This window comes from Humulus lupulus, chromosome 1 (assembly GCF_963169125.1).
Source record: "Humulus lupulus chromosome 1, drHumLupu1.1, whole genome shotgun sequence".
Taxonomy (NCBI): Eukaryota; Viridiplantae; Streptophyta; class Magnoliopsida; order Rosales; family Cannabaceae; genus Humulus; species Humulus lupulus.
The window spans coordinates 37,915,914-37,943,779 of record NC_084793.1 but is presented as its reverse complement, the minus strand read 5'-3'; the positions used below and the strand labels follow the sequence as shown (position 1 = coordinate 37,943,779).

Here is a 27,866-nt window from a genome sequence, read left to right as displayed (position 1 = left end):
TGAGAAGAATTCCTTTAGAATATGTTTGAATGCCCTAAAGTACTCTAATGGTCTCTTATTTATACGCATTCATTTTCCCCATTTTTAATAAAAAATATTCAGCTCTTATTGGAAAAATATTGAATAAAAAAAAAGTCTTTTTGAGAAGAGGAAAATGATGATTTGTGGTTGTAACTTTCGTTCACCAACTCACCAAGGCTGTAGGATACCAAAAATAGACCATGAATTAGACCAACATGCAAAGTAATGCTTAATTTCGCAATATTGCGCGCCTAAAAATATATGCCCAAATTTAATCTTGATACATTCTTTATTTTGCAAACCTCAAAACATGAACTTATAGATACTTTTATTACCTTTCCAAATTATCATGAATCATCTCAATTTGAGTTTGGATGAGTGAGCTATGTATAGTTTACTGTCTGATGTCGAAATGGAAGTCATTCAAGGGTGGTTTCCCAACTTGGTCTTCAAAAATGATATTCTGCCAAAAAAAATGCCAAGATACGAAAATATTGAGTTATTTGATCCAATAATTAATTAGAAGAACAATAAATACATTTATGCACTAAATAAATGTCAAATATCACTTATTTATAGAGGAAAAGTATAACACTTAGCACTATTTTCATTACTTGCTTAGCAAACTGCATTTCTACACGAGCAGGTTTACAATCCTTATTAATTGTATCTCTGCTTTGGGAGGTAATAGAAACACATACAAAATTTGCCTCCCAAGTCTTTGCTTGTACTTCGTACAACAAGGACTTTAGAACAAACTGTAATGCCTTACTAATTCAGGAACGTTACAACATGTGTTTAAAATAGTGTTGAATTTGTTAAACGAGTCATTTGAACTTAAACGTGTGATTAAAGTAACTAATGGTTCAAGTATTAAAAAAATTGGTTAAAAGAGTGTTGACCACGATTTTGGCCAACTGCGAGTAGACGCAAAAACGATAATAAACCTTGAATAAAAAGTACATAACGCACGTAATTTTTATAGTGGTTCAGCCCCAATTTGTTAGTAATAGCCTAATCCACTTGGAGTTGTGATATATGTATCCTACACTTAAGATCAAATGAATTTGAGCCAACTGAGTTTCTTAAGTGTAAATAGGAAAATACAGTGTTTCTCTGTAACGACCCAAAATTACTGTTATGGCTTAAGGGCCCTGATTAGTGTGCCGGGAGGGCATAATTGGTTTATGTGTGAGTTTATTAATTTAATGCATGATTATATGATAAGCATGCTTGTATGATTATATGAATGTAAATGTGGTTAAATGTTATATCTGTGAGAATCACATTATTATGTGGGTAGATCTGCAGCGTGCGACTTGAGGCGATCCTAGGGAGTCAGTTAGCGGGAAGTCACATGAGGCTTAATACTTGACTTGGGGCAAGTCAAGGGGTAATTCGGATATTAGATGATTATTTGGGTTATCGGGTTATGGAAATAAATATATGGAGATATATTTGAGGTTAGGAAGCTTAGGCGGGAATATTGGGGAAATTTACCATTTTGCCCTCGGGGACGTTTCCGGCACCCCGAGCCTCGAGATTGACTTAATTACCCAAGGGTTAGACTAAACAAAAGAGAAACTGGTAGAATAAAACACAAACCGACCTATTTTGCTCTTCTCTTCCTTCTCTTTTCTCTCTCAAGAAAAAAACACTGGAATTCAAGGGAAATCAGCTGGGAATTCAGTGGTTTGGGCTGAAATCTTGAAGGTTTAATCTAGTGCTCAACTAAGGAAACTTAACCAAGATTAAGGTAAGGGCTGAATCATATTCTTGAGCATTAGAATTTTGAGTTTTGGCTGAGTATTAAGGGTGTTTATGGTTTTGATGTTTAAGGATTGAATTAAAGCTGAGAAGCTTGGATTTTAGCTCAGGAATCTGTTAAGGAAGTGGTTCAACAAAGAAGGTAAGCTTCAATTCGTAATTTAGAGGTTAAAATCTAAGTTTGCATGACTGGTTTTTGAGTTCTTTAGTTGCTGGTTTTTAGAAATCAAAGCGGAGTTTTAATGAGTTTTTAAGTTGGATTTATACTAGATTATGCTGTTACAATCGTACTAAAAGTCTTGTGATTAATGGGTTTTGCTAATAGGGTACTTTGGGGTGGTTTTGAATAAGGTTAGGATGTTAGAAATGGTGGATTTTCTGGGCATGAAGGGGTGGGTCGCGGCTCTGTTCTAGAGCGCTGCGGCCCTACGAAGCAAAGGAGCCAGGGAGGCTCGGCAGAAGGGGAGCGCCGCGGCTAGGTTTCAGGGGCCGCAGCCCTTAAGTGCATTCTTGACCTTTTGGGGGTTTTAAGCACGGGAACCTAACCTAGGGTGCTCGGGATCGATTCCACCACCGTGTTTGGTGGAACCCGATGTCCCGGAAGTTAGAATTATACCCGGAAACCTTTACGTGAATATTAATGGAATCCATTACCTTAGTTGTGACTAGGTGTTAAGCTAGGGCTCGGGAAGCAGATCGTGCTCGAGGGACGTCGCTCATAGTCAGTGAACGTGGAAATTAAAGGTAAGAAAACTGTACCCGCTTGTGTAATTGTAATGGGACTAAGGGTTCCCTAATATGTATGCTTTGAAAGGATGGTATTATGCCATGTGAACAGTAAATCGACGGCCTAAGAGTGCCAAGATTACACTAGCGCACAGGGCGCGGCTCGGCCACTGGTAGCCGAGGACAGCTTATTATGCACTGAGCTCGGTTTAAGCGGGTCGGAGTTAGTGGGGTAAACAGAGGGTGCGGCCTAAGTTTTCGGCCCTATTAATCATGTAACTTGGTTGTTATTTATGCTTGGTTGCAGCTTTGACTCTGAATACGTGCTATGTGGTTAATTTGAGTGTTAAGTGTTTGATCATGCCTAAAGGATTAATTATTTGTTATTGTTGTTTGTGATGCATATTATATTTTCTTGCTGGGCCTTGGCTCACGGGTGCTACGTGGTGTAGGTAAAGGCAAGGGAAAACTTGATCAGCCCTGACTTGGAGAGCTCTGCGAGCTGAATGTACGTAACCAGCTGCTCAGCCGCCACGGTTGAGGGGAAGGCAGGAACAGGGGAACTAGAAATGTCTATTTTGCCTTAGAATGGCTGATGATTGTCTGTATTTTGGAAATTCTGTAAACCGTCTTTTAAATACTGTTTCTTTTTGGGATCCCATGTGTAAAACTGTTTAACTATATAAAATGTATATTTTGAATCCAAAACCTTTTTTAACCCTAGCGCATTTATGGTTAGTAACACGTTTTCAACTAAATGACTTGATTAGCAAGTCCTGCACCTTTATAAGTACACAGTGTAGCGGTCTTGGCTATCCAGGGTGTTACATTCTCTCTCTAGAAAATACAAGCTTTATCTCTCTAAGCACTCTCAAAAAATGCCCCAAGAATGCCCAAAATGACGGTCCCAAGTTCTCAAAACCAGAGAGTTCCTTTTTTCTTTCAAAAGATCAGTCCCCTTAAATGATGCCATGAACCATTTATTTATAGGCTCATGAATCGTACATCAGAAATATCCCTTTGACCGGGTCCTTGTTTCTTCCAACCAACTTTAATTAACTAAAATATAAATAAATTCAAATTACAATAATATAGCTATTATTCTGGGATATCTGAGAGATTCCTGCGGCAGTTGAGAATGATTTGGGTTAAAGCTGTTACTGAGGCTTTACCAAAGAGTCACTAGACGGTAACTTCTGAGATTCTGATCCGTGGACCGACCAAATCCATCCCCGAAGTGACTGGTCGGCCAAGACAACTCACCGGTCGGCATAAGCAAAAGCACTCCTCTAGCACACCTCTGGTCTAACATGACACATCTCTGGTCTAGTATGACACTTTTCTGGTCTAGCAAAACACTTGACTGGTCGGCCAGAACATTTTACTGGTCAGTCAAAAATCTTTACCGGTCGGACAAAAATTCTACCTGGTCGGTCAAATCACTTCCAAACTAGATAAATAATTTTCATGACCAGTAATATCACAACTCCGAAGAGCCAATACATTTATTGACTATTAATGTGCCATTTACTGACCATGCATTGCCACTTGTTACTTCTGATTGCCACGTCATCGAACTGAAATTTTGGGGATAACAAAGAGTAAACACTTTCATTAAAAGTTTCAGTCTGTACATGGGATCCCAAAATAGAAGTTTAAAAGTTATTTACAACTCAAAAGATTACAAAACATGCCGGCCTAAGCGACAAAATAGGATTCAATCCTAGTTCCTCCATGATACCTCGGCCGTGGCGGTCAAGCAGGCTGCATATGTACACGCCGCTCCTAAAACTCTCCAACTCATGGCTGGCCCAACTCTTCCTTACCCTTACCTGCGCCACATAGCATCCGTGAGCCAAGACTTAGCAAGAAAACTTAATCAAGTAGATTCAGGTAGTCAACAGAACATAAGCAACATGCTTAGCAGTAATAATTGTACTCAAGAAGACGCATTATCTAGGTATGTGGCCATAGAGTAACGTAAGTGCATACCACACTTCCATTTATTCAAGTGGCATCTGAGCCGGACAAGTGCATACCACACTCCTAGGGTGGCCTAGCCATAGCGGCCTGCGTTCTGCACGCATGATGCCGACCACGGCTCATAAGTTGAGCTTTCCAATCAGGAGCAATCAAACATATAATTAATTTATAACATAATCAGATACAACGCATTCATGTATGCTAAATCAGGTATTCACATGCATAAATATAATCATGCTCGTTAACAAGGGCCCGAGCCCTAATCACAACCAAGGTGCAGTTTTCTTATCTCAGATCTCGTGTGAACAGTGAAACGACCAAGAGCGTGATCTCTGTCCTGAGCCTTGCAGAAATCCTAGTCACAATGTAATTATATATTCATTAGGAACCAACCTTCAGATTCCAAGTTCCAATTAAAACCTTAACTCTTAGAACCTTTGTTCCCGGGTAACGGGGGTACTAAAAACGTCCCCCGCGCCCCCAAGCGGGCCCCCGAAATGGACTCCCAAGCCTCCGAACCTCATTCCCAAAATTCAGAAAAACAACTTTTTTGGGGCACCTGGCGCAGTTGCACCCATAGAAAAATTGGGCTTTCCAGGGCACTGGCACGATCGGGTCAACCCTTGGCGCAGTCGCGCCTCTTATCTCGAAACCCAAAATCCAATTCAAATTCCACCTTTTCTGGGACACTAGCCCAAATTTCGAAACCCACGATTTCCTGCAAAACCAAATCCCAATTTTGACCAAAACAGGTGTTTCAAGCATAATTTTGACCACAAAACATACCCCATAACTCTGATAAACTATACCCAACACTCATTCTATCCCAAAACACATCATATAACTCAGAACCCAAAATCAAAATTTTAAAACTCAAGAACATTCAAAGTAACTCAAAAGCTTAAGAAAAGAGGGATTGTTCACTGAATTCCAAATTTTCCAAGCTGCTTTGAGATCCTCAACAACTCCTAATCTCCCAGAAAGCTTCAATTCTCCTTCAATCTCCTCAAGAAATCCCAACTTGGCCTAGCTTTTGAGTTCCCTTGAGTGTTCTTCCAAAGTGTTCAAAAATGAAACCTAAAGAGGCTCTAGAACGTGAATAGCATCAACACTTGACCTTTAGTCAAATACCACTAGCCACATGGTGGTCAAAAGACCAATATACCCTTGCCCTAATATTTCTCTTCAAAACATCTCTAAGGGAAAAATTGTCATTTTAATCTAATCTCCTATTAACCTCAAATTACCCCACATATTCCCAAATAAATCCATCAAACCAAATATTCACCAAATTAATTTTCATTACCCGTTAAATTCCTATAATTTACCAAATTACCAAAATATCCCTAAGTTCACCTTGAGCCAGGTATTTTACACCATTGTGACTTTTCTACTAAATTTCTTATTAGAGTCGCCTCGTGTCGAATATTACAAATATATCCACATAATAATGTGGTCACAATCATAAGTCATATATAATTACAAATATACCATCAACAGGTAAAAATTACGAAAATGACATTCTAATAAGAAATGAGCCCACATACATATTTAATATACATAAACATGTATAAGCACTCATATTATAATATAACTCATATATAATCACACATATATTCAATTAAATACACATAATTCATATATAAATCCAATTATGCCATCGCGACACACTAATCAAGGCACCGAACCTTATTAGAAAATTTGAGACGTTACACGAACCGTGCTTAAACTCCTTGTACCTTCATAATTTGGGTTAAAGCTTTTTAGCGCTTACAAGTGAAAAGTTTGATTGATTTGCACTTGGTTATTAAGCTTTATCTTCGTGTTAAAGAAGAGTACAAATATTCCCCCAAGTGAACAAGAAGCCACATGTTGACCAACCTGTTATGAAAAATATGGTCATGGTAGGTTATTACGACATGATATAAAAAATGAGGTCGTGGTAGGACACAACCAAGTGTGAAAATGAGATTGTGGTAGGACACGTTCAAACATGTAAAATGAGGTCATGGTAAGACACAATCAGCCATGAAAAATGAGGTTGTGGTAGGATCGAACCACATATGAAAAATGTGATTGTGGTAGGACACGACCAAGTATGAAAATTGAGGCTATGGTAGAACACGACCAAGTATGAAAATTGAGGTTGTGGTAGAACACAAACCATACATTAAAAATAAGGTTGTAGTAGGACACCACCAAATATGAAAAATTAGGTCTTGGTAGGACACGATCAAGTATGAAAGTGTTGGCTAAAAAGCAAGTTGATAGAGCTCGCTGAAAAGCGAGTTGATGATTACCAACGAACAAAGGTGAGACATGATCAGGTATAACCAACAATCATGTCAAGCCTTGAACATGTATAATGAGGAGATTACATCAAAATATAACTAGATGTGAGCCTTATTGAAGAACAAGTTGATGGAGCTTGCTGAAGAACGAGTCGAAGAGTACGAACAAACAAAGCTAGACATGACCATAATTAATTAGCGATCATGTCTTGACATGATTTGGTGTAAAAAAAAAAAGATTGTGACAAGGCACGACCAAACTTAATAGCACTCGTTGAAGAGCAAGTCGGTAGTACCAAATACAGGGAAAAAGTACATTCTCACATAATTAAACGACCTCTTTGCAAAGTAGTTTACTCAAAAGTAAAAAGGTGTTCGACTACCTCAACTAGTGGCCTTAAACAAATGAAAAACAACCCAGATGAAGTCTTAAAAACTTAAACCAAACAATACGACCAGATATGGCCTAAAATCCTCTGAGGAATAATCCAAATTTCATCGCCTATTTGATCACCCCTTGAACTTCGGGAGCCACACTTTCACAAAGAGGAGAATGTGCTCGTGGTTGACCTGTCCTTGTGGTGCATGTAGAGCTTCTCGCACTTACTGCCCTATGTACCCAGGCCTAATTAGACTTTTCATGTACTGGCATCCAAAGTTTAGAGGACAATGAGTTTCAATACAGTAGATAGTTGCTATCGCTCACCACACTATCCAGCACAAATGTTTCTTATTGCATTCCTTTTTGAATGCACATATTATCTCCTAAATTAACTATAATTTAAACATAATTTCCATGAGTTCTAAAAAGTAATTTATTAGTTTCTAAAATAAATTTGTCCACAATTGAAAGATATTCTAAATAATTATATATTATAATATAACCTAAAAATAATATCATATTATAAAAGGAATCCTATCATTATCTTCAATAGTTTTAAAACAAGGAGAAGTTAACTTTTAAAAATATAAACGAAAAATAAAATAAAATAAAACCAGTCTGCGGTCTTGCTCCTACTTTTTTCATGTTGAGTTGGGAAATCCTACATTTTGTGAAATTTAAACTATACAAAGTGAATTATTTATAAATTGAATATATTACTTTTGTAAATATTTTTGTTTGACTGATATTTTATTTTTAGGAATTTTCTTTTTATAAATAAAAGTTGTAATAGGTATGCTAATATAAAAATCTCAAACAAAATATTTTACCAAACAAAAGTTATCATTTTGTTTTGAGTTTTTTAATCAAATGAACAAAAAAAAAAAACTTTTTTTTTTTTTTTACCGAACAGCACTAAGTATTTAACAAAAAATTTTGGTTCATCACTTAAAGCAGTCCATGGAACACTAGCTTGCATGATAAGCAAGAAAGAAAACAAAAGAAAATCTTCCAATTCCCATTCAACTGCCAGATCATATCGTAAACATATAAGTTATACATTTCCAAATAATAAAAAATTAATACTCACATACAGTACTGATTACGATCTTTTACTAAAAAACACTCAAATTCTCAACTGAATATATAGAATTTAGTATTGCTATCTTAAATACAATGAAAACACAATCAGTTTTGAAAATCTAGTAGCTACTTGTTAAAAATTACTTCTCTTAAGATTTACAAACTATCTTCTTGAAGGATTGTAACTAAAGTAATGAACTAAAAAATGAAAGTCAAGATGAAAGTTATGAGAATTACTCTTTGTAATGGATGTGTTTGGTAAAATTTTTGTTTTTGAATTTTTTAAATAAAAATATAAATATTATTTTATTTTTGTTTCTTTATTTTTAAAAAATAAAAATATGTTTGGTAACTATTTTTGTTTTTTGTTTTTAAAAATAAAAAATAATAAAAACATTTGATAATTTATATTTTTATTTTTTTTAACAATATGAGATATTGATTCAAAGAAGAAAAAAAAATCGAAAACGGTTTAAAAAAATTTTAAAAGTAAAAAAATTTTATTTTCAAAATTTAATGAATTTTAATTCAAATTTAAAAAAATAATAAATAAAAATAGAGTTACCAAACACATTTTATGTTTAATTGTCAAATTTTTAATTAATTAAATAAAAAACTATTTTTTTTTAAGTGTTACCAAACAACACCAATATTATGAAAACAATCACTATTTCCAATGAACACTTAGCAAAAAACAACTTCTAAAAAGAAATCTAAGTATTGAATTAGATCTACTAATCTCTTGAGCAATCCCCTCAAGAACATGAACTTCTGAAATACATTCAAACAAATTCTTCGAGATCCCCTCGAACTGTAATATGATATCCCACCAGATCTCGCTTCTGCTTCAGCTATTTCAGCAAACACTCACTTGTACCTGCAACAAAAACTCACACAAAAACAGACTAAAAATACCAAGATAAAGATGACCCAAGGCCATTTGGTATAAGGAGTTTGCAGTTTTCATATTACTGGAAAAGTTGAAGAGAGTAATCTGATAGTCTGGAAACTTACATCATTGTGTTTGGTTGTGCACTGTAATCTTATCTATGATTCCTGGGAATATCACTTTCTGTGTTTGGTTGTGCATAAGAATCTGTTAAGTTTTCATATTTTCATAAAATTAATATAATAATATATTTCATCAAAATAATTTATAAACAATTTTACTCATGAAATATTTTTTAACAGAATTAAAAAAATACATCTATTGAATACTAGAATCAAGTATAATTTTTAAAATTACAAAAATACCCTTATTTTATTTTTAATAATATTTCATTTGTTATTTTAAATTAAAGTAATAATATAAAGGCTTTACAAATTAATTTCTTTAATATATAAACAAATATTATTTATCATTTTATAGTTTGATATATGTATATTTGTTTTTATATTATAAGCTTCAAAAATAAAATAAGTCATTAACTAAAAAATTATTGGTTTAATATTTTTTTAAAAAAATAATAATAATAATTTTGAAGTGTTTCACATTCCTGGGTATCTGAAAACCACTTGTCAAATGAGTTTCACTTGAACCTAGAATCAAGAAAAGTTAAAACCCCTGGAGTACAGATTCTCAGGTTAGAAAAACTCAAACCCAGTACCAAACATGGGAAAGTGTTCAGATTCCCATTCCCGTGGCCAGATTCCTGCATATCAAACGGCCCCTCTAATTCTAAGCTCACTCTCTCAGATATTGTAGAATATTTTTTATACCGATTAAAAATCGAAAGAAAGCTATTTATATGGTCAACAAAATATTCAGACCTAACAACCTAACAGACAAATGAAAACGAATAATTTCTGACTAACAAAAATAGTTAAAATACTAACAGAAAAACTAGCCACAAATAAATGCAATTAGGCAATATATCAACAAGGATGCAACTGCAGAAACCAAAAATAACACTGAAAAGATAATTTTGCCAATATACAAAAATAAGACACTTACAAGTTTATCAATTTTTTTCCCTCCTAAATCCGAATGTAATAATAATAAGCCATATATAAAATCCTAAATCCAAATGTAATAATAATACGCAATAAATAAATAGCTGACGACCCTTTCAAACTCCTTAAATTAACATTTTCCACACCCAATCCCAAGTCTCCCAAGTCTGGAGGTAGAATTTTCCGTTCTATGAAAAATCTTCGTGATTCTTTTAAACTTGAATACCCTTCTTAGATAATCAAGGAGCGGTTCATTTGAAACCGGAATGGACTTCACAAACCAACCAATTGGCCAACTCACAGCCGCTATTGCAATGCAACCCAACCATTGCCACCAATTCAGGTTTGTGGTGTCAGCAAACTTCTTTAGAAACTCCACCATCACCACTTGAAGGACAATAGTAAACCCAATGATTCCCATGAAAAGTTTGTTCCTATGGACACCTTTGAACACATTCTTCTTCTCCATACTCCTTGAATTGAACTCATTAAAGACTTGACAAAGCACAAAAGTATTGAATATCAAGGTGTCGTTTACTTCCTTAGAGACATGAAAGATGGACTCACCATTGAATTGTAAGAACAAAAGAATGGCAATTTGGTACAAAGATTGAGCCAAGAGGTTTCTCCACATGATGTTTGTTATTAGAGGCGCTGTTCGACCCACTGGCCTTTTCTTCATGAGCTCATTGCTTGGCCGTTCAGTGGCGAGTGCCAGAGCTCCAAGCGTGTCCATGATCAAATTCACCCACAAGAGTTGAACCGCCGTTAGAGGGACTTCTCCAGCAGAAACTGCTGCTATGAAGTTGATAACAAGTGCTGCTACGTTGACAGTAAGCTGAAACTGAATAAATTTTTGTATGTTGTTGTATACACATCTTCCCCACCTCAAGACTGTGACCACTGAGGCGAAGTTGTCATCTAAGATGACAATGTCTGAGCTCTCCTTAGCCACTTCAGTACCTTGGATCCCCATAGAAAGTCCTATATCGGCTTCTTTCAAAGCGGGCGCATCATTTGTTCCGTCTCCAGTGACTGCAACCACATGGCCTTTTGCTTTCAGGCATTGAACCATCAAGAGCTTGTCAAACGGGGATGACCTTGCCATTACTCGAATGTTGTCAATTTTCTTCATTCTGTCTTCAAGTGTGTAGTTTCGGAACTCAATACCTTCTACCACTTGTCCCTCGGTAACTTCATCACCAGTGGCTGCCTCTAGAATTCCACACTCCGCAGCTATAGCTTTGGCCGTGAAAACATTGTCTCCTGTGATCATCTTAATAGCCACTCCTGCATATCTGCAAGCTTCCACAGCTTTCTTCACACCCGGTCTACATGGGTCTTTAAGTCCAACTATTCCAAGTAAGGTCAACTTGTCTTCTTTGAGCCTTCGATGTGTCTTCTCTTGATCGTCGACATACTCAATCTCGTCTTCTGAAACTTCACATTGGGCAAAGGCAATACATCTGAGGCTGCTAGCTGCCATCCCTTCAATTATTTTCTCAAACTTTTTCTTCACTTCTTCATCTAATGACTTCTTATCTCCATTACTATCGTAATAACTCGAGCACATTGCTAAAACCATCTCAGCAGCTCCTTTCCAGTGAACATAAATCTTATTAGTGTCGTTTATGATTTTTTTTAACATAACCCCACTTCGTTTCTTATCTGAGTTAAACGTTTCAACATGTAATATTTCATAATCATGCTTTAACGTTTCAATATTCATACCCAGATTTAAAACAGCCCAAGATAATATAGCTTTCTCAGTTGGGCTACCAGAAAATTCAAGTTGAGCATTACTAGATTGACCATCGGGTTTGTAAACAGTACCTGTAGTGTTCAGACCAACACCTTGGTAGAATAGTTCACGTACACTTGTTGAAATTGAATTTGAATCATCTTCTTCATTGATTTGTTCTTGACCAAGCCAAAATTTAGTAACTTTCATTTGGTTTAACGTTAAAGTACCAGTTTTGTCAGTACAAATAATAGTTGCGGAGCCCATAGTTTCACAAGCTGATAGTTTTCTAACCATAGCTTGATCGGCCATCATTCTCTTCATAGAGTAAGCCAGAGTTAATGTCACGGCCAGTGGTAATCCCTCAGGGATAGCCACCACCACAATCGTGACTGCGGCTGCCACTATACGAACAACTGCGTTTAAAACATTGTCTACATCTGTCCTACCTTTGATGTACTCTTTATTTCCGAATTCATTTTTAGTATTACCCGTAAAATAACGTACTAACATAACTACAAGGACCAGAGAGGCAACTGTAAGTCCTACCTTTCCAATTGAAGAAGTTAGTTTGTCGAGTCTAGCTTGTAACGGTGTTCTCTCGTTTGTATCTCGGGTTATGGAGCTCATCATCTCCCCCCACGTCGTGTTCATCCCGACGGAGATCACCAGCATCGTTCCATAGCCATCAGCAACTTTGGAGCCGGAGAACAAGAAAGGATGCTTGACTGAATCAATCTCAATGTGGTCGCTTTCGCCTGTCATGCTTGACTCATCAACTAGCAATGAGTGTCCACTTAAGAACAACCCGTCAGCTGGAATCTGATCTCCTATGTTAAGCAAAACAACATCTCCAACTACAATATGGAAGATGGAAATTTCTTGTCGCCTGCCACCTCTTACGACTTCAATCTTGATGTTGTCGCTTATCTTAGATAGCTTATCGAATTGAGTCTCTTGTCTGTAGTTGCTAAGAGCTGAGCCGACAATAACAAGCACCACAGCAATGAAGATACTCCCGCCTTCATACCAGCCTTCCTTTCCGCCGTGTTCTTTGATTCCAAAGCCGAGAGCCAGAGCAGCACAGACCATAAGGATTAAAATGGTGGTGTCCTTCAACGCGTCCACCACAAAGTAAAATAACCCTTTAGGAGGAGGCTTGTGATAAGTATTTGAACCAAAAACTTGACGTCGTTTCTCAATGTCTTCTTCTTTTTCATGGATTCCATTCTCAGGGTCAGTCCCAAGCGAGATGGCAATTGTTTCAATGCCTCCATGCACGCGTAGATTTACCAAGTCTTTCTCCTTGACAATCTCCATGATGAGTTTATAATCAACGTCGGGGACTAAACTGACTTTGGAGGCTTTATTGACTTCATGGTTTGTAGTAGTGGTAGTGGTAGTAGAGGTGTAGTTGGTGTTTGGAGTTTTGGAAGGTGAGAGCAAGGTCTCGGAACAATTTTTGTAGATGCTTATTTCGGACACAATGACATGTTTGGGAAGCGAGAGCATGATCCGAACAAAATAAATGGCTTTGTAAGCCATGCGCCATCGTTTTTGGGCTCTAGTGTATTCGAAGAGCAGTTTCCCACAATGAATAGCTGAACCAGTGACGATTGACATAGTTTATTATACTTGTGCTGACGAAAGTACGAAAGATAATAGGCAGCACCAAGAAAGAGTTTCATTCATGGTGTTCATAGAAGCAGTCCTTACTTATATAGAGAAAAACATAGAAACGTGATCGGGTAGCAGCCTTTTGTAAATGTCACATGCTTCGTGGAAAAGTCTTTCATAGGAAAGGACAAGGCAATTTCCACGCCTTCAATAGCTTCAAGTATTGAATAGGTTTAATCCTCCTTTTTATTTTCTTCTTAAAAATAGTGTTTCTCCTTCCTAAATCAATGTAAATACTAAAAACCCAATCAAACTCAAATCTGAGAGGGAGGTTTCTTGTATGAGATGACATATTTCAGGACTTCTTTAACCATTGACGAAATTAAAGACATACGCTACTACTGATAAAATGAAATATCGTGCTACTCAAGTTATAAATGAGATTACTTTTACTTTCTATAGCCATGCCTTGTTTCTTTGATTATTTCTATTCAAACATTTTATTTTATCCATTCAAAAAAAGTCGTGGACTGCGTGTCTACAGGTGTTTATAACCGTTTGTTCTAAAATTAATGTCGGTCGAATTTCAACCAAAAAAAATTATAGTTACCAAAAGAAAAAAGTACTCTATACTACTTTTCAAAAGTACATTATATGATACAATACATATGATGGTTACTCTATTTTTTTTTATATATTTTTTTAATTTGTTTCAAATATAAAATAATAAGGAGAGATAAGAATATAGTAAAAGGAGGAGAAAAATTATTAAAAACTATTTAAAAAATGAATAATAATCTCTATACTATAGAGAAGAGACTAGAAGCTACTGGAGTGCAATTATATAATTTTTCTCTAAATTTTGAATGTATATCACATCTACCGTGGCTTGCTATAATTGAGCCCTACAGTGCAGCATTAACAGATATCCTATTGGTAATTGAAAATACAGTTCATCTTTTTTAATAATAATAATAATAATAATAGCGAAGAAGCTAGCCCATTATAATAATCTAAATTGCCCGCCATTTTGTTAATTTGGATCATATTGACCCTCAGTTTCACATCACATCCCGCTGTTTTATTAATGTTGTATTTTATATTTTTAGGTCCAATTTTAACCTCCACCGGTTTTTGATCCCCATTGGAATATTAAACCTATCAATTTTAATCGAATGGCTTTTTATAGACTAAAAGTAGTGTTTTATTTATTTGGCAGACATGTATGGCTTTGGTAAGGTGTTTTTTTGTTGAAAAAATAATATTATAATGTAGTTCAAAATTTAAAATTTAAATAAAATCTAAAACTAAAATAATGTAGTTCACCTCGACAAAAAAATTAATGCTCACTTGTTTTAATTTATAGGAGTTTATTTTATTGATTAATTTTATACTAAGTAGAATCAAGGGACGTTTATATATACATTTTTAGATTTTGTATTTTTTTCAATTACCTATTTAGACCATATATTTTAAAAATTAATTTGTAGACCCTAATATTTTATAAAATAGTTCAAATAGACCTAAAAACTCAATTTTGAATAAGAAAAATTAAATATAACAGCACAGTTAAGCAGACTAATTTTATTTTTGTTCTGAATTGTTAATTTAGTAAATTATTTATGATTTCAATTGAGAAAACTTCGACCAAAATTGAATTTAAAGTTCTATTTGAACTATTTTACAAAACAAAATATCCAAAAAGTAATTTGTCAAAACACATGGTCTAAATAGGTAATGAGACAAAATATATGGTCCAAAAATGTATAAACCCTAGAATGAATTATAGTTCTATAGTATATATAAATATTTATATCAATAATCTCTACATATATGACATCTAAACACAACATTAACATAAATATATATTTACGTGATAACATGATATATATATAATATACAACAATGTTTAAAATGATTAATAATATAAATAAAATAATAATAGAAAAAATAATAGTATAGGCAGTAATATACATGCATAAACTATTTTTAGTTTATAATGTATCTCACAATGTTTTTAGTGAATTCGATGAAGAAAAAGAGTTTTAATCACTTGATAAAAACAAACTATTACACAAATTTATAAGATAAAAAAATGATACATATGCATTTATTATTTTTAAATAAATATGATTTTATTATTTAAATTATCATAAAATATCTTAAAAATATTTTATTTTAATTAATTTATTTATTTATTTTTGTTTAAATTTATATTTGCTTTAGTTTTTTAATTTGGCAGTGATAACAAAAGATTATATATTATATGTTTAATATAATATTAAGTTTAAATTTAATTAAATTTTATTTAAGTAATTAAATATATAATTTTATTATTTTTAAATAATTATCATTATAAAATATCTTAAAAATATCATATTTTAATTTGTTTAATTATTTATTTATTATATTCTATTTAATTTTAATTCATGTTTACAATGTACCATTAAATATAAGAATATTCTGTTAAAATTAACAGAAAAAAATAGTTAAAATCAAAAAATTTCGTTATCTACACAATTTTTATATAAAAGAGAAATTATTTACAATTTATCATATTTATTTATACTTTTAATTTTATTAATTATTTGTCTTGTTAAAAAAAGACTAGAAGCAAATGGAGGACTATTTTGATGGTTTAAAATAACATATAAGCAAATGGTGGTCTACTTTGATGGTTTAAAATAACATATAATTAATTTTATCTTTTTTAAAAACCTAAAGTTAACATGGACAATAAGCTTAAACCAATTATTCAATAATAATTATAAGAGTAGGTAACCATTTGGTACTCTGTGTTTACAATAATGCTCATTTTATACCCTATATTTTGAAATCGTACATATTTGATACCCTATATCTTAAAATCGTACATATTAGGTACCTTAAACTCAAATTTAATTTATAAAATTTTACCAATTTAATCAACTGCTCTCAATTATATGAGTTCCAAATTCAAATTTAATTACTTAATTACATATAACTTATGACAGTTTAATCACATTTATAAAATTTTATTTATCAAATGAGAGTCTAGGGTAGCAAAATGCATGATTTTAAAATATAGAGTACCAAATGAACATTATTGAAAAAAGAAAGTACCAAAATGATACTTTGCAAAAACACAAGGTACTAAATGAGTAAATTCTCTAATTATAATAATAATCTTAAACCAAGAAAGCCAAAATAGTAATTTTCATAAATGCAATACATATATAATATAAATTTTAGATATCATACTAATTTTTTTATATATATACTATGTCTATATATTAATCAAGTTAAAAGTCAAATAATAAGATTCAATTTTATTGTACTCATACCCAACCCACCTGCTTATCCTAACAAATAATGGTGTTCAAAAACTTTGATAAACAAGGCGATAGATTTAGTCGTTCTCTGAATTACCAAAAATAGAAAACGCTTCTACGTGTTCCTACGTGTTAAACCATAATTAGTTTTTATTATATTTACTATTTTATGTAAGTGTTGGATTAGTTGCATTCGTTTTCTGTATGGATCCTTCTGTTATAATTTTGGTCCCCTCACAACCGGGTTTTATACACTCTGTATTGTTTTTGGTATTACTCAAGGAATACAACATTCGATACAATTCTTCTATCATGGTATTAGAGCTATAACAATTCTTCAATGACGTCCGAACTTAGCATTGAATCTACTCCTCTAACTCCATCAGCCTCTACTTCCCCATCGACTCTCACTTCCGACTCTCCGACCATCTCTGTTGTGCCCTTTGCTGGTCCAATTACTTATGGTTTTCCTTTTGTCACTCAAACACTTATAGTGATTCTTGATGAGTCCAACTACTTAGTTTGGCATATGCAGATGCTCAATATCACCATCACTAATGGCTTGGAAGGGTAGAAATTAGATGTGGTACCCAATTTAAAGGAACCTCTTTCATTTTCACCCATTATTTTAAATTTTAACCTTAATACCCAATATTTCATTAACATACCTATTATATCTCTCTCATTTCATATTGAACTAGTGGAGCTAGTAGAAGATTATTTAAAAAGAGAAGTAAATAGCACACAGAGGCAAATATTGAGATTTTTACATTGGACTTCTAGTAGTGTTTTAAGAGTAATATGAGGAATGTGATTAAAAAAGTGGGTAATATTCAACTAAATGTTATTAGTAGCTATTTTTTGTTAAATAATCCTAAATCTGGGTATTTTTCAAGTTATTCCCTTGGAAGGTTATCTCGACAGTACTATTACTTGCCCTTCTCAATTCACCGATGCTTCCACCTCTCTTTTTAACCATGCTTTCACCTCCTAACATTGTTACAATAGGCTTATTATGAGTTGACTCTATACCTCTTTGAGTGATACTATGCTTAGTCAGATCGTGGGTTTCTCTACTGCTGCTGAAATTTAGGTGTCTCTGGAACAAGTCTATTCCACTGCCTTTTTTGCAAAGATCTCGAAGGTTTGCATTGTTTTACAAACAAACAAAAAGGAGGGTCTCTTTGCTCTTGCTTATCTTCTGAAATTAAAGTCTCTCTGTAACGTTCTTGCCTCTGTGGGTGAATCGGTGTCTTACAGTGATCATATAATCTATCTATTAAATGGCTTGGGTCTTGAATATAATGCTTTCGCTGCATCCATTCAATCTCGCCCTAATAAACCTTCTCCAAAATGTCGCTGCTACCCTCAGCTCCCTTCAAGCCAAATTTGCTAACCTTCCATTTCCCAAACCCAAACTAAGAAGCTCCCTATCATTTTATATATATTTTTTAATAGATTGAATCACCCTTAGGTACACATTTTATTTAGTAAGAGTATGGATTTAGTTTGTTTAAAAAGAGTAAGGTAGTGTCCTAAGTATACTTGTTGGTAGAGTAATTTTATTTGCACCCACTTTTTTTTCTAACTACGCCTTTTTTTGATTAATTAATTATGCTAATTATAAATTTACAAATATAGTTATTCAAGGATAAATCATATTATAAATGTTAAATTTTATTTGTTATTTATATATATATATATTTTTTGCAAACATGTCAAATATATTGTAATTTAATAATTCTTTACTAGATAAGTTTTATATATATATATATATATTATGGGGGATTATGCTCTAGGAGCTTCAAAAAAAGCCATATTGATAAGGCTCTTTTGTGATCCTGACTCATAAACAGTTTTCGACGTAATTTTTTTTAAAACCATGTATATTGTAATTATTTAGAACATTATGCAAATTTTCAAAAAATTCCAAATAATTTACGATATCGAAAATTAAGTTCAAACAATTTATTTTCCACACATAAAAAAATTAGTCATGCGCACTACCACCTGTTTTGAACCCAGTTTTCAACACTGTAAATTATTCGAAATTTTCTGAAATTTGCATGATGCTCTAAATAGCTACAATATATACGGTCATAAAAAAATCACGTCAAAAACTATTCACGGATCAGGAATACACAAAAACCCCACCGATGTGGCTCTTTTTGAAGCTCCTACAGCAAATTTTCCCAATATATCTTATTTTGTGTTGAAGAGAATCAAAATTAATTTTTGTAATTAATTAATCTTTTAAAATATGGAAATGTATCCATTTTTCTTTATTATTTTATTGTAGAAAGATTTTTCTTTTCATTAAATTTTTTTATAATAAGATAGTTTTGAACGAAATGAAAATTAACAAAGGGGGTGTGAAAAGAAAAATTAAAAGTGTAATTAAAAAGAAGCCAGAAGACGGAAAAAAAACGTAGGTACCAATTGGAGCATCCTTGTTATCCCTATATTAATTAAATATACTCCCATATCCATGGAAACATAATAAAACATCAATTATTTAGCAAAATTATGCTAACGGGCAGGGCAGCTTTTGGAGAATTATTAAATAATCTTTAATAACATACGTTGACCAATGTAAAGGGACACACCACGAGAAAAAACAAAACGAAACGACGTAAGACATAACTTCATCAATCATCATCACACAACATTGACAAAAAAAGAAAAAACAAGTGGCGAAATTAAAGTCATCTAACGCCATCAAGGAAATTTCCTGGAAACTTCTTTAGAGCGATTGAGTTCACTCAATCTGAAAACTGAATTTTTTAAAATCCAAAACCGCGTCTTAGGCGTGTATGTTTGACCGAGAGAGAAATGACAGCAGCAGCCTATCGCATTTAACCAGTTATGGTGGGGAATCCCAAAAAAAAAAAAAAAAAAAACCAAGTGAGAATCCAACGGTAATGATTTTAGAATGCAGAAAGTTTGATTTGAGAAATTTAGCAGAAATTTCAAGCTGTGTGTTTTAATGGAGGCAGGCTAGAAATGTCCAGTAAAAGGACGCTTAAAAAAAGACTAGGAGCCAGGAGTAGGGTCACACCAAAACTTGACAAGCACGCTCAAGACCCAATCTTAACTGATACGTAGTATTAAAGTTAGTTGTACTTGGACATACATATTAGACCTGGAAGAAGACTTAAAAAGATTCCAATTATTGAGGTCTAGTGGGAAATTGTTCGGCAGTTCCCTCCCTGTTGAATAGAGATAAAAGACCTTTAAAGATACACACATTCAAAGGTGAGTTCAAGATTGGGCTACATTACTCTGGTAATTTTTCTAATAGAACAAATACGCTCAACAGCACTAAATGATCACCAATCCAAACCCAACCCACACGGTTCAGTTATTTGTCAAAGAGACGCAAGTAATTTCAAAAGGAGAGATTAGAAAACTTTAAACACCGACCAAACATGTGCAATTTTCATAAAGGAAATTGGTGGTTAAAATACTTAAGTTGTTGTCATTAAGTATTTAAGTTTTTTTTTACGATAAAATTACCTAACTACAAAAAATTGTACGACATTAATTAAATGGGAAATTAGCCGTTTAAATACCTAAGTTGTCATCAAGCCCTTAAATACCTAAGTTTTTTTCAAAAAAATTATTTTTTATTCAAAAATTATTTAAACACTTGACAAAGTATAAATAAAATTTGATTTAAAATATGAAAAAAATAATTAAAATAATATAAATAAAAAACTTAATACAGTTTATTAAAATTTTATACAAAATTAATTAAAATAATATAAATAAAAGCTTCTATAAATTACTATAATAGTGGTGGTAATGATGTTATTTAATTTTTCATAAAAAAACTTAGGTGTTTAAGCTTAAGGTATTATATTTGCACCTCAAAATTTTGATTAAGATACCTAATTTTTATTAAAAATTAATATACAATATTTTTTTCATCAACTTATGCTTACATTTTGCTAATTTTTTTCTTTTTCAAGTTCTAAAATATACATATAGAAAATATATTTTTTAAATAAAAAATCAAAATACAAAAAAACTTTTGAAGTAAGAGTTTTTTATTAAAAAATTACACATAAAAACAAGATAAAATAAAGTATTGAAATTAACAAAATAGAAATTATAGAATGTCAAAAAATACATTTGGAAAAAGTGTTAAAATGATTTAATTTTTTTTTTTTAAATTGGATGTCTATATATATTTTTGGAGTGCAAAAAGAATGAGTTACGTTTTTAAATTAGATTTTTTATTCTTTGTTATGTGTTTAATTAATTTTAAAATAATAAATAAACTTTTTTAGAAAAACTTGAGTATTTAAGTGATTGGATGACAACAATTTAGATATTTTAGCTGCCAACTTCCCCGCATCTAACGGAAAACTTAACAGCAGCTACCACGGAGTGCCAAATTTTTTGAAGTTAGGTACTTTTACCATAAAAAAAACTTAGGTATTTAAGTGATTGAATGACGATAACTTAGCATTTTAGCCGCTAATGTATCTGTGGTCCTATGTTAAATAGCTAGCTAGGTTATGCTACGTCTTAAAAAAAAAAAAAAAACTTTTTACATCTTAATTAGACACGTCAAGCTCAAATACTTTAATTAGCCAATATGAACGTTCAGATCATTTACTTATTCTTTTTTTTTAAATGATTCTTTAAGATTAACATCATTAAATACTAAATTGAAATATGAAGGTACGCGGAAGTTGTAAAAGGGTTGACTGACTGTATGTTGTTTAAAATGGTTGGATAACTTGACTAGCTATTAAATGTTAAGCAAATAAATTGTAATTGTTTATTCGTAGCTGCTCTACGACACTTTGTTTCTTTTGATTACCATTTTGTCCTGAAACCAACTTGGAACTTTATTGTTTACTACCATTTTAATACTTGGTATTTTGTAAATAAACTCACAATTGTACATTTTTTACACAGTACTAAATTGGTTCCAAAACAAACAACATGATTGTATAATTTTTTTTTCCATTTAGTCGCTAAATAAATTTAGAAACATAAAGGTTTTGTACCAAAATCATCCTTGTTGATGATAAACCTTATTAGTAAAAAAAAAAACCTAAACCACTAAATTAGTAAACAATTGTCTTTACTACTTTAAAAAAAATAAGAAGAAATTCTCAATAAGTTAATAAAACTCAACTAATCGATTGACAAATCTCACCCAATAAAAAGAAAGCTAATGCATAAATTTGAAACTTTACAAATCAATTTGAAATTATCTTTTATTTCATAGGAAATTTTTTTAGAGCAAAAAGAAATATACGTTGAAATCCTAGTTTAACAGATTAGAATGGTAAATTGAAAAAGACTAAGAGATGCAAACTATTTGAGACATTATGGATTTAAATGCCAAATATTTTGAGATTGGAGACCAAAGGATAAAATGTGGCTTAAGTTTGTGATTTTTGCTGAGAATAAGACTTATTATTTTAGAGCTATTTTCTTATTATTTTCCTCTCGATAATTCAATACATTGAGGTTTCTTTGTTAATAATGTTAAAATTTTAAGCCACAATTTACACCTTTTTATGAACTACATTATCATATTATTATTTTAGACCTATATTTTAATTGTTTTCTTCTTTCAATAAAATTCTAATAATTTTTTTGGTATTGTTACAAGACACTTTAAGATGTGCCCATCACCACATGATATTTTATCAATTACTAAATTTAATTATTTTAATAATTTAAATTATAATAAGTGAAGCCCAATTTACATTCAACAACACATAATCACTACCTCATGTGACATCGGATACCTTAAGGTGCCTTAGTACAATACTCTTAACTTTTAGGGAGATTTTTTGTTATTAAAGTTGACTTACACCCCAATAGCTTAAAGTTGAGACTTACACCTCAATACTAAAGCAAAACGCTTCAATTCCCAAATTTGCTTTTCAAAACATTAATGCTACAAGAGCCTAAAGTCTTCTAAATTGGGGCTTTCTATCAATTCCATCCCGGGCCTTGAAAACTAGATTGGGCTTGTCTCTTGAGCCCATCCAGGACATTGTGCAGCCCTAAAAAGAGAATAGTTGCAAAGTCTAGGAACATTTGTGCAAACAAATCTAGTTATAACTTCCTAATTGCTGTATACTGAACAGGACAACAACAAAGACAGAATTCAAACAATCCCTATTCACTCAAAATTTCAAGGGTTTGGCAAGTTACAGAACTTGTATAACCAATATGTGTCGATTGGTATGCAAGAATTTAGAGAGGGAAATATAAATCTAAACACTTTTTCACTTTTTCCAAAGGTTTTAACTTTTTACGTAGATATCAAGAATGTGAAACACTTCAAAATTATTATTATTATTAAAAAAAATCTTAAATCATTAATTTTTTAGTTAATAACTTATTTTGTTTTTGATGCTTATAATATAAAAATAAATATACATATAGCAAACTATAAAATAATAAATAATATTTATTTATTTAATGAAATTGACATGTAAAGACTTTATATCACTGCTTTAGTTTAAAATAACAAATAAAATATTATTAAAAAATAAATAAGAGTATTTTTATATTTTAAAAAATTATACTTGATTTAATGATTTTGTTTTTTTAATTTTGTTAAAAAAATATTTCATGAGTAAAATTGTTTATAAATTACAATCTAGGGAAAATTTGGTAAATTTTTAAAGATTTCATTTGCTATTTATAATCATATATTATTTATTATTTTGATAAAATATATTATTATATTAATTTTATAAAAATATAAAAACTTAGAATTTAGATAGGTTCCTATACACACCCAAACTCAGAATATTCCCAAGAATCATACTTAAGATTACAATCCACAACCAAACAGTTATGTAAGTTTCCAAACTATCAGAGTACCCTATTCAACTTTCTCAGAAGTATAAAAATTGTGAACACCTCATACCAAACGACCCCTATATGTTTCTCATTATCCAAACCCACAGACAGAACAAATCAAAGCATTCAAGCAAATCAATACCAAAAACTAACCTAAAGTAACAATTGATCCATAACAATAATGCAGATTAAAGCAAAATCTTCCCATCTTCAACCCAAAAAGGACACAAGACACGAGACACGGATCATATCCCAAGTCCAGGGAATCTATCTTCATACCGTCAACTAGTTGAGATGTCATAAGTGCCCTTCACACCTAAGGCAGGCAAAGCCCCAAAGTCCTAATGGCCATCTATCTAGAACAACTTTAACCAATTAAAGGATCCTCATAGACGATGAATGTCTCATAGATGCACCAATAAATTTGCATATAAATCCACTTTTGTACCTCTCTATAATCCATTCTCAGCACATCTAAGAGGAGAGGAAAATGAAATGATGATAGACAGTGCTGAAGATCTTATATTTTTCCTTTGGTACTTTCTAAATAGAAGCATAGAATGTTACTGTACAGAACCACAAATATGTAGAGTAAGACAGATAAAATGACATACACATGAATCTTTATTTGGCAACTTAACTGAGTTATATCACATCATCATTTTCCAAAAAGTATTGCATGTCTGAATCTGAATCTGAATCTCTGTATTCGTAATTTCTTTGTCTAAGTAAACATGTTACATATCAATTTTATAAAACTTAGCAGCACAAGGTTTCAAAAGTTTATTTGAGATCTGAGGCATATTTCTTAGGCTCGATGACGCGTAAGGCTCGAGACGAACCAAGGAGTAAGCCTCAATTTCAGTAAAAAAATCATATAACTTTTATAAAATATTTTAAAGAAAGAGAAACAATGAGTCATCATAAAACATCAATTTATTTCATAAAAAAGACCATCTAACAACAAATCATAAAGCCACAAGCATGGTTTTAAAAAGAAAATGAGGCAGTCCTAAAAAGCCTCTACGAGTACACCTCAAAGTGAAGACACAAGCTAAGCTTAAGCCTCATGTAAATGAAGTTTTTGGGAGTATTTTTAAATTGGACTTTTAAATTTGCAAGCTTAAACACTTAAACTTATGATAGTTTTATCTTATGCTTTAACGCTTAAATAGGCCCATAGTCAAAACTAAATAAATCCTAGAATCTCCTTTTGTCTTTGTCCATCCCGGTAGTTGATGCTAGTACAATACCAATAGCTATACAATATGACTAATTCGAAAGATCCTAATTGTGATAATGTGGACATAGGCTTTTTTAAGTTTTTCACATTTTAGATTTTAAGTTTCTCTTTTACTATTACTTAGATTAACTGTACCTTAGATGACTATAGTTTGTGATTTTATGACTTCTTGTTAGTTTGTGTCTTTTTATGAACTAAATTGATGTTTTATGATGTAACTCATTGTTTCATATTCCTTTAAAGAGAAATTGGTGAAAATGATTTTACACTCTATGCTACTTTTGATAATTTTTTGCAAAATAACTTCTGTCTAGAATTCGACTGGCTGTTTGAATTTTTCGACTACTTGTCTGCGTGACCATTTTGCAAAGAATTATTAAAATTAGGTTAGATTGCAAAATGATTTTAAAAAACATGCCATTTGACTAATCGATTGAGCAGCAGCTCGTAGACCACCTAAAAACCAAAGGTCCCTTCTTTAAAATGTTTTGTGAAAAATTTATGACTTTTTTATGAAAGTTTATGGGATTTTTTTTTTACTAAAGCTGAGGCTTATGCCTTGGTCCACCTCAAGGCTACTGCCTCACCAAGCTAATGCAAAATGGCTCAGTTCTCGAATAAAATTTTAAAACCTAATCCGCAAACTAAAGTTACCAAAAGTTAAAAACCATAAATCTAACTAATAGCATAAGAGTAGAACTTAAAATCTAAAACATAAAGATAAAACTTAAAAGCTTAACAAGTCCTCATTCTCATCATTTATGTGAGGCTTACGCCTCAAATGCTTACACCTCACACATTGAGGCACAAGCCTCACAGATCAGATCTAAGGATAAGCCTTAGAAGTCCTCATTCTCATCATTTATGTGAGGCTAAAGCCTCAAATGCTTACACCTCACACATTGAGGCACAAGCCTCACAGATCACATCTAAGGATAAGCCTTAGAAGCTTTATAGGACCACCTTGCCTCGAGGCATGCCTCAAGGCGTAAGCCTCAATCATTTTTATCCTTTAAGACCACAGCAGCAATTAAAACTTCTCATGTAAAAAAGTACATAAGAAAATCCCAATTCAATCCTCTGTTCAGGGGTAAACGAACATGGTGGTTAACTATATTATAGATGAGATGGAGCGACAATTGCAATGAAATGAGTAAAAACAATAAAGGAAAAATTCACGTGGCAACAATATCAATGTAATTCAGCACCCAATTGTTGTTATACTTATAGTCATCTTCAAACTGAAGCAGGAAGTACCAATAGATTGGCAATGAGACTAAGCCAGTCACCGGCAATGAAAAAGCACTACTAGATGCAATCAATATGAGTCTAGTAGTGACAATTTTTGAAGAAATAGAACTCAACAATTGTGAGGGTGATTCCTGTTTGCATTTGGATTAAGGCAATCCACCCTAAGCATTTAGAAAAAGACAGTAAAGACACCTATCCAGTTTAAAATTCTATAATCATCTCATCTGTGCATAGAGGTTATGCGATGAAAATGATTGGATATCACTGCTAACAATAGAGCAAGCAAATAGAAGACGCTACCATGTGATACAGACATTAGAGGGAACAAACATATACTACTCAAACATTATCAAAAGTCAAAACACGAAAGGGTGATGCAATTACACGTGACATTAATTCAGAAACTAACTAATTGAAAATGCAGATTATTATATTCAATATCACAAAGCTTCTCCTTTGGTTTCCATTTGCATTCACAAAATTAACAATTTTAGTGGAATGATTTTATATAATATAAACAAGGACATGCTTGCTTAACGATATCTCAGTAAGTCATATTGCCATCATCAAGCATCAAAATTAACAAACTATAAAGCAGTAAGTTTTATCTTCGCGAGCTAAATATTAAGTAGAAGGTGAAACGCGCATACCTCAACAATGGCACAGCAGCACCAGGTCCAAGTGTAAACTGCCTCCAGATAGACTCCAGATGCTTTTAATTTTGTGAAACATTGCTATCTCACGTATTTCTTTTCAAAATCGATAATCCATAAGCTCAATTTTTTCGAAGTAAAATCCCACTACTGCGATGTTTCCTTGCCACTAATTCCACCTAAAATGCAATCAATATCACTACAAGAACCAAGTAATTCACTGGCCCTATAATACCTTGTCCCAAATTCTCGATTATAAACCAATTGATTGAATCCAATCAAACCAACCCACGTACTCTTATCCCCCAAAGTTACCAAGCAAACCAACCTCTGAACCTGCTTCGCATTTATATCCCTAGCCACAACCCTCGCATCCCTAAACGACTTCAAGCACCGTTCTTTGGCGAACCCAGAACACTTCTCCTTCGCCACCTCCAAACAGCCCTTCATCTCTCGCTCTTCACATTGCTCCCTCTCCTTCAAATCCGAAGCCCTAAAACCAGTCAGAGCCCGCCACCACGGGGGCTTACACTTGCTCGAGGCGCTGATCGAGCACCCGATCCTGGCTCCAGACACGCACTGGTCGATAATCTTGGACTCACAGACTCTGTACGCGTTCGCCCAAGTTCTGGGGTCTCTGAATGCAAGAACGAACGAACCGGCCGATGCGTCGTCATGCGGACCGACAGAGACGGGACCACGGAGCAATGGAAGCGGGCGATCAAACCCGATAAGTGTCGACGACGGTCCGTAATCTTCGAGATCCTCCGATGGCGAGGGTTCCATATTAGGGTTTTGGATTTTGGGTCGCAATGAAGCCAAATCGTTGATTCGATAATTTTGAAACCAGTTACACCTACTTTCCGAACACAAAAACTAAAACTTTCATAAATAAAATAAAAAAATTCAGTTTGGTCGGTTTAACCGACTAAACGGTAGGTATTTTCTTTTAACTGAGTTGGTCGATCAGTTTTTGGATTGTAACAATCCGGATCGAAAAC

At 32.9% G+C, this 27,866-nt stretch overlaps 2 protein-coding genes across 9 annotated transcripts; both read right to left on the bottom strand.

Moving 5' to 3' along the window:
• Nucleotides 1-466: 466 nt before the first annotated feature.
• Nucleotides 467-27,742, bottom strand: LOC133791336 (uncharacterized). Of its 7 annotated transcripts, none has more exons than XM_062229266.1 (3): nucleotides 26,863-27,742; nucleotides 9,268-9,349; nucleotides 8,664-9,130 (listed from the first exon to the last, which is right to left on the bottom strand). In XM_062229266.1, exon 1 carries the CDS (start codon nucleotides 27,649-27,651, stop codon nucleotides 27,013-27,015), a length of 639 nt encoding a protein of 212 aa, XP_062085250.1. In that variant the 5' UTR covers nucleotides 27,652-27,742; the 3' UTR covers nucleotides 8,664-9,130; nucleotides 9,268-9,349; nucleotides 26,863-27,012. The 7 variants fall into 7 exon arrangements, with proteins under 7 accessions (XP_062085263.1, XP_062085250.1, XP_062085257.1 ...); XM_062229273.1 differs by having other exon boundaries at nucleotides 9,268-9,325; XM_062229279.1 differs by lacking the exons at nucleotides 8,664-9,130; nucleotides 9,268-9,349 and adding an exon at nucleotides 467-484.
• On the bottom strand, nucleotides 10,145-14,161 carry LOC133791323 (calcium-transporting ATPase 12, plasma membrane-type). Of its 2 annotated transcripts, XM_062229253.1 has the most exons (2): nucleotides 12,040-14,161; nucleotides 10,145-11,802 (listed from the first exon to the last, which is right to left on the bottom strand). In XM_062229253.1, the coding sequence occupies exons 1-2, from the start codon at nucleotides 13,568-13,570 to the stop codon at nucleotides 10,337-10,339; spliced, it is 2,997 nt and encodes a 998-aa protein (XP_062085237.1). In that variant the 5' UTR covers nucleotides 13,571-14,161; the 3' UTR covers nucleotides 10,145-10,336. The 2 variants fall into 2 exon arrangements, with proteins under 2 accessions (XP_062085237.1, XP_062085232.1); XM_062229248.1 differs by having other exon boundaries at nucleotides 10,145-14,161.
• Nucleotides 27,743-27,866: the final 124 nt, after the last annotated feature.

What these genes read in the sequence shown, in the direction of transcription:
- LOC133791323 (XM_062229248.1), bottom strand. Translation starts at nt 13,570, where the DNA reads ATGTCAATCGTCACTGGTTCAGCTATTCATTGTGGGAAACTGCTCTTC.
- LOC133791336 (XM_062229279.1), bottom strand. Translation starts at nt 27,651, where the DNA reads ATGGAACCCTCGCCATCGGAGGATCTCGAAGATTACGGACCGTCGTCG.